Source organism: Merops nubicus, unplaced genomic scaffold (assembly GCF_000691845.1).
Source record: "Merops nubicus isolate BGI_N331 unplaced genomic scaffold, ASM69184v1 scaffold22365, whole genome shotgun sequence".
Lineage (NCBI taxonomy): Eukaryota > Metazoa > Chordata > Aves > Coraciiformes > Meropidae > Merops > Merops nubicus.
This window is the reverse complement of record NW_008611909.1, coordinates 6,333-14,357: the sequence shown is the minus strand read 5'-3', so window position 1 is coordinate 14,357 and position 8,025 is coordinate 6,333. Positions and strand designations below refer to the sequence as shown.

Sequence of the window (8,025 nt, the reverse complement as noted above, 5' to 3'; positions counted from 1 at the left end):
CTGCTGAAATGTTCTTACGCAAACGGATGTGTGTTTTCTGAAAATGGATGGGAGTACCACTCCATGATAAGGACAGCTTTGTGTCTAGCAGAGATGGCTTTTCCCTCTGTGTGTGTCTGCATGGCCTGCCCTTGCTTTGTGGTGGGTGGGAGTTCTGAGCATCCCTCCTGAGTGACTGTCTGGGTCTGTGTGAGTGCCTCCCTCAGAGCTACCTGTAGCAATGCCCTCGAGAAATTGGTTGTGAGATGGGATCTTGAATGTTTAAAGAAAGTAAGAATGAAAGGAGACTCAGTTCTTTGCTGTGTGAAGAGGTTACCTTGTTGTAACCTGTTCTGCGTTAACAATCTTCAGTTAACCTCATACCCCGTGGTGTGCTGCAGGAGACAGGAAGTAAGGGGATGGAGGTTACAAACAACAACTTCAACTACTTTGTTTATCCTGGCTTATGTGGAGTGTGTTCACTGGTGCTGTCAGGCAGGTAGAACAAGGTGGTTCCTTCATGTTTCCTAGTGGGGAAGAGATTCTTCTTGGTTTATGGGTGGGATTTTTCTTTTCTTCCCCCCCTTTTACCCTCCCCCTTGTCTCTGAATACACCACAGGTTAGGCCACGGAGTGCCTGGTGTTACCTTCTTTTCCAGCAGGATGCTACAGCCAGGTTGCCTTTTTCCCCCAAGTGTATTTAACTTCTTCATAATTGCTAGATTTTGATAGTATTTAATATTTTAAGAAAAATAAGGAAAATAAAATCGCAGGAGAGTTTCTCCTAGTGTCGTTCATTTTTTGCAGAGGTATTTTTAGTGGGTGGGGGAAAGTCCAGTGAAATGGAAAAAATGCCCCATGTGGAAATATTTTATCATCCATCTTAAGAACATCAGCTGTAGAGATACTGCATTGCTTTGTCAGCCCTTCATTTGTATATTCTGTGGAATTCTGACAGCACATCAAGGGAGGTACAGCTTTGACCTCTGCACTTTGTGTGTATTGGTATAATTTCAGTTTTGGAATGGTTCATCTGTTAGTAAGATGGGTCTTGGAGAGTTTCTCAGAATTGTAGAGTCCCAGGTTGGAAGGGACCTCAAGGATCGTCTGGTTCAACCTTTCTTGGCAAAAGCATGATAGTCTTTAACATCAATTTTATATACCTTTTCAGGGTGGGATTTGTGTATCCAACAAATTTGGAGGTAACATAACCTGATAATTTTTTTTTTTATTCACATTGTTGTTCCTTTATCTCATTTTTTTTTTTTTGCTTACTTAGTCTGAGTAAAATAAATTCTGGCAGTTAGGTGACTGACTTAAATATTTAGAGTTTATTTGGCAACACTTTTTTGTGTTTCTTCTTGATCTTGCTGAGTATTTATGTTGTAATTAAGCAATGTTATTCCAGTTAAGGAAAATAAAAAGACCCTGATCTCTATAGTTTAAAAACCTTTCAATCTGAAAAAGCAACAGTGTGACATAAATGTGAAAATCTACTCAGTAAAGCTATTATCTGTGGCATTGTGCTTTTTATTCATACAATTGAACCTCTATTCAGCACTTAATAAAGTAATGTGTTGCAGGCAGTCCAGTTTGTGTCTGAGTGATTATGAAGTGTTTATGACAGCTTCTAAGCTGACACTCTCCGTAATGGTGTTACATTGACTTCTAAACACCTCTGCAGTCTGCCTCCAGGAGTGTGTGTCTCTTTGCAGTCTGAGTGGTTTCACATTAACATCTCCTTGGAGTAAGATCTTTGACTACAGAAGTGTTACTTGCAAATGGAAGATACCATTAGGGCTGCTTCAAAGGGCTGAAATAATGTTTGGACTGCTGGGTGCTGAAGTCACGGCTGGGGTTTTGAAGTGCAGCGTCTAAATCTGTATTGCATAAGAAGTGGAAGGTGTCCATCCAAACGACTTTTCTTTGATCTTTGTTTTGAAATGGGGGTGGGAAGGTTAAAAGCGTTCTTAAAATATGCCTCGCTAAGTGGGGAGAAATCTGGGAATGCACAAAAGTAGGAGAAGTTCCTATTTGATAATTGTGCAGTGTAGTTTTGTGTTTTATTTGGAATTTGTTTTTCCCCTTGCTCCCAGTTTCATGTTTCAAATACAATTGGAACTGATTTCTGCCTGATGTGGTTTCCAAGTATCTGTTCTAGATGTTCCTGTTCAAGGAAATGCATGTTGGCTGGTTTTGTGGCAGATCATTTTTTTCTTCATTGTATGCTGGAAGTTTCAGAAGTAGAAAAATCATCTTAATTTAATGGTTCGTCTTACAATTAAAAAAGAGTGGTCAAGCTTGAGTTGAATCAAGTAGGAACTACCAAAGGAAACTTTTAATAACAAGCACAGATGTATATTTAGGGAGAATACCTAAAGGCTGTGGTATGATGCTGCTGCTGCAGTCTGATGGGATGTGTCAGCCCATATGGTAGGTGACTTCAGCGTGGAGACCTCTGGAATGCAGAGGAGTCATTGGACAATGATGGCATCACACCCTGCCTTTTCTCCACTGCCACACCTTAAGTTTCTTTAAATGCTCCTGTCAGTAATAGTATGATTTTTAAGTTGTTAAACCTGCACTTGTACAGCAGACAATGTGTGTTTGTGGGTGTATAGATGGATGTGTATGGTATGTTGGACATGGCAGTTCTATTTTGTTTTCTCAGCTGTTCATCAAAACCACTGTCTGCTGGGATTTCCGTGTCATCTTTGTAATTCTTTCTCCTATGTGTTTCTTGCCCCTTTTAGAGCTGGGAAAAGGCCTGGTCACTTAGCACATAGGAAGCTGTGATCCTTCCCCTGTCCAGACCCATCCTGAGAGAGGGTACACCAATGTTGAGGCTTGTGTTAGCCACCTGGAAAAGTTAAATGCTAAAACTCCCCAAAATGTATGACAAATAAAGTGAGAGCATTGAGGAAACTAACAAAAACTGTTTGAAGCTTTCATTGTTTTTTATATTCCATTAGTGCTGTCATAATTTTAAATGTGAGGTGTGATTTCGTACTTAATTCAGTCACTGAGGTAGACTTCTGTAGCATTCATTGAGCATCTAAATTCTAATAATCTCTAGATAATTACTGTATCTTGTTTTGAATGAAAAAGCAGACTGAATTTAAAAGCTAAAGTGAAAAAAAATTGTCCTTTTACCTACAGCCCTTAGTCTCTCAGTAGTGAGATGACTGGTAGTAGGTAGCCTTTAACCCAACATAGTGGCATCAAACGGTATTTTGTGTCAGAATCTATCAGTTGGTTATTGTCATAGCATCATATCATGATATCTGTATCATATTTAAAACACATCAGAGTATCTTGAATAACCCCCCCCTGTCTCTAGATAATTACTGTATCTTGTTTTGAATGAAAAAGCAGACTGAATTTAAAAGCTAAAGTGAAAAAAAATTGTCCTTTTACCTACAGCCCTTAGTCTCTCAGTAGTGAGATGACTGGTAGTAGGTAGCCTTTAACCCAACATAGTGGCATCAAACGGTATTTTGTGTCAGAATCTATCAGTTGGTTATTGTCATAGCATCATATCATGATATCTGTAAACACATCAGAGTATCTGGAATAACCCCCCCTGATGTTTGCCCTGTGCTCTGTGACAGCTTTTTAGTATACAAGCAGTTTCCTTTCATATAGTTGCACAGTAGTTTAAGCATTGAGTTTTGAATTCAATTTTGTTTCAGTTTGGTGTATGTTTGACTTCTTTTTTTTTCACCACGTGAAAACCATTTTCTATGGTTGGAAACTATTAGTTATCCTTAGTGTGAACAAAACTTCCATTGTCCTGTTTTTTTTTTATGGGTGCAAACTGGTACACTCCAAACAATAAAGCTCTGTCATCAAAAATTAACCAGTGCTCCAGATTTCTGGTCTGTCGTATTTTAAGCAGTAGCTCAAGACGTCTAAGTGGAGGAGAGAGGAGTTCTTCCTCTTTCAATCTGTCATTATTGGAAGAGAGTGATGAAGACTTCACTGGGGGCCAGGTTTTGAATCAGTGTGTTCTTTGCCTGCAGCTTCCATGTAGGTCTGGGGCTTGTGGTTTGATATCAGACACTGGGAAAGCTGAGATGTTTTATCAGACTGGCTTGGAGCTGTCATTTTGGATTCACTCTTTCATAGGAACAGTACCTGATGCTGCTTTTATAGCTCAATATTCAATTCTTGAAACCTGTTTGGAAATAATCTTGGCTTCTGGAATGGGAAAGAAAAACTTTGTAGAGCTTTGAAAGCTGCCACAGGGACTTGCTACTTAGCTGGATCGAATCCAATATGGCAACCACAGGCTACTTTCTTTACAGGTGCTTTCTGAAGAATTTAGAGCTCTGTTTTCAGTTCATGAAGTCTATTTATATTTTGTCTCTTCTTGTGAGACTGTGTAGCTCAAGGGACTGGTAATGGGATGTGGAGCCTTTTACTTCAACTTGCCAGCCCACATCTCACCCAAACTGGCAGTGACAAAGTTGTGAGCTGGGCTTCTGTTAAATGGACTTCCTTGTCCCACTTGAGTTCCTCGTGGGATAAGTGTCCCATCCACAGGAGGGGTTGGCTGGCTGTGTTGGCTCTCTCAGGAGTGAGATAGTGCCTGAACTGACAGGAAGGCCAAGCTATACATTCAGGTCTCTCTACCCTGAAGATGGTGCTTTCAGTCAAAATTGATAAGTGTGGCATCAGCAGTGGTAATAAAGATTTATGTTTTCCATAGATAAATGAAGGACATTAGCATCAACTGCAATTAATTCAAGATTTTATAAGACTACAAATAGCAGAATCTTCTACTGGTGGTAGTGTTTAAGAAGAAGTTAATCATAAGTTGAAGAAAGTCTTGAACTCTAAAGCCCTAGTGCATTTTTCAATGCAGAGCAAACCAGAGGAACAACCAAGCTCCTACTACTTCATGGTACTCAACAAAGTCCAACACCTTCTGTGGTTTCCTGTTCCTATAGAGGACACACAAATTAAAAAGAAAAATCCTTTAAGAAAATTTGTGTTTTATGAAGCTATGGTAAATTAAGTATTAGTGTTTTGATTTGATCCATGCTGTAGTGTTATGCTCATATTTTTTTAAACTGTTTTGTGCCTTTTCCTGAATTTGGCTTTTTCTTTATGAATGAGATGCCAGTGGTTGGGTGGCATCTTGTGTTCACATTATAAAATCTGCAGTAGCCTTAAAATTTGCTCATTTTTGGCTCTCAGGAGTCAGCAACTGCTAAGTACATGAGCTGTACAGATAGCTGAAGCTGCCTGAACATCTACTTGCTTTTTTTTCTTAGTTCTGTGAAGTTTCACCTTTTCTGGGGAAAAAAGACAACCTACACAGCCTGAGAGGAGAGGACCTGTTACACTGCAGTGTAACATTACGGTGTCACTGTCTGTGTCCCTGCCAGATTCTGTGGCTTTGGTGTGTCCATTTAACCTCTACAAAGTGATGAAATAGTCATCTTTCAAATAATGATTATTAATTATTGAAAAGTAAATGCCTTATATGCATGAGCAGAGCTGGGCTGAGATTTTCATGTTAGGTGCTGAAGTACAAATAAACTTCATGTGTATTTGTACATTTTAGGTTTTTCTTTGACAGTCTCAACTTTAAGCTCTACCAGGTATTGGCATGAGAGGCTGAACAAACATGCTCTCTGGAGTTGAGTGTGTTTAAGAGCAGAAAGTGAGTTAAGGAGGTTTGGCCTTCTCAGTGTATCTTACTTTTGGGACTGTAACTTTATTTGAAGTAGATTGGAGTTAGAGATGATGTGCTGGCGTAGTTAGAAAGTAGAAGGAGGTGTCTGAGTTGGGCTGGATTATTTTCTGTGAATCATTTCTTCCATGCTGGTGTTATGCTAGTTCTCTTCATTCATAGCTGTTGATGTGCAATACACATGTGAAACAGCATTTTCATGATCTGGGGGAAAAAGTCTTTAATTGCCAATAATAATAATTCCAAAGCTTTACTTTTTTCTTCTCCATTTCCTCCTTTCTCTTTTCATAGAGCTAGTGTGTTCCAGTGGACAGAAAGCGTGCTACTGTCTTAGTCTTTTTTCATCTCTTTATTGTTTTCTCTCTTTTTAATTTTTCTCATTTTCTGCTTAGCTGCACTCTACTTTTTTTCCAAGCTGTCTTTCCTTGATGCAGATGTTACCTAGGTTTTTTTCCACACTGTCCTCCAAACACACGATCCATTAAAAGCAATCAGCAAACCTTTACTGAGCTGATTCCTGGTGTCATTCTTTTGTGTTGTACAGAATCTGGTCAGTAGGCTCTTTGGAGCAGAGGCCTCTACCTGTCCCAGACTGGATTATTATGATATTCTGTTGTTTAGACGATGCTCAGGAGAATCTGCTATGATTGGAACACCTGCCTAATAAAATCAAGAGTAGGATAGACTAAGGCATTAATTCTCATATTGGTTATGGTTTCAAAACTGGGGTGTCCATCAGGAATAATTCTGATCCCCTTGCTAACAGGGATGTTGATTCATACCAGTGTGGAACTGCTGGCTGTCTGCAAATCTACAATGGCTGAGAATATTATTTCCCCACATTGGTGTAGCTTGGATGTTATTCTGGGGGTGTCATATGGAAAAGCAGTAGTTCCTCTGCTCTGTGTTTAGGTACTGTGTACAGGATGGTGGGCTGCCTCTGGAGTAAATGTTTGTGTGTAAAATGGGTAAAAAAAAACGAAAACCAAACACACGTGTGCACACACACACACACACACAAAACAAACGAACAAAAAAAAAACCCCAAAAACCAAACAAAACCTTGTGATTTCAGAGTAATCTTGTGCTTCAGTAGGGTAGGTTTCGTTCTACCCATTTATCTTAAGCAGTGATAGTCAGGCTTGGGGTTAAGATTGGAAGTAAACTAGGAGTCTGAATATAGGATATTTAGGAATTGTTGGTCAAACAGTAGTCCTGTTTTAACTTTCTGAAAGTGTGAGCTGAAGTGAGGAAAGAAATGGGAACAGCCATAACTTTTTCAAATGCCATTTTAACTTGTATTATTGATTCAGAAGAACCTGGTCCCAAATCGCATTCACTTCTGATACTGTAAACTGCTTGTTTGGCAAAACTTTATGCCAACGTGTTGGCTATGTTCTTAGTCTCATTACATCTGTTTTAAGTTGTTGGTTATTTGGAAATCAGCTTCATAATGTTTGCCATTTTCCCAAAGTTTGACGTTCCATCCCAGACCCATTACCAGGCACTTAAGAAAATTCATTCTGACTGACCATTCACAGGAAGTCTGAGAATTCTTCTTAACTACTTCCGCTTTAATCTTTTCAAGATTGCCATTAGTGAACAAACTTAATTAGTTTGACCCTCTGTTTTTAAACATTATTTTCACACCTGGAGAATATGGATTGTACCAGTATTTCAGATTCTCTGACTTTTTTTGGTGAATTTCAGTCGGCAGTCAACTTGAAGTCTTGTTTCTTCTAAAATGTGTGTGGTCATTAATAGGAGATAGTGCTGGGCTCTCATTCCCAGTCTTAAGGCACCATTTTTAGGGGCAGGCCACCTTTGCTGCTGCCATTTGTCATTCAAGGCTTCTAAGATATATTCTCTTTTGGAGAAATTGTGGGGGGTTGCTTAGACAGGCAGTGTCTTAGCAACATACTTTCCAACTTACCTTTTGTGTAGTGTCTTTCTACCTATTTTCTAATCTACCTGATATTTATATAAGTATATAATATATTTTTTTATGCTGTATGTTCATAATCCATGTCTTTTGCAGATCAGTGGGGAAGCTCAGGAGCTTTTTTCTGTCCGCCATGGTCCAGTTCGAGCTGCACGGATTTTGCCAGCTCCACAAATCAGTAAGTATTGATTTATACAGTTTATAAGCAATCATAATTTAAAAAAAAATAAAATTATCCAAATCATCACTGTAGCCTGATTTAGAGATTTTTCCATTAATTTTAAACTGTCACCCTCATAATAGCTTTCTGGGAGTATTATTTACTACTTCTTTTTTTCCCCTCTTGCTCTATGCTTTCTTCAGATTCATCTTCATATTTTAGCTTTGATGCTGCTTCCTTTGT

General features: G+C 39.0%; 1 protein-coding gene across 1 annotated transcript in view; it reads left to right on the top strand.

The window, feature by feature from the left end:
- LOC103774011 (breast carcinoma-amplified sequence 3-like) overlaps positions 1-7,800 on the top strand; it is a gene marked incomplete at its 3' end in the record, with an annotated part of 15,447 nt that extends 7,647 nt beyond the window's left edge. Inside the window, exon 5 of the mRNA XM_008941393.1 lies at positions 7,719-7,800. Within this exon, the coding sequence (XP_008939641.1) occupies positions 7,719-7,800 (82 nt within the window). The remainder of the gene's footprint in view (positions 1-7,718) is intronic.
- Between the last annotated feature and the right edge of the window lie 225 nt (positions 7,801-8,025).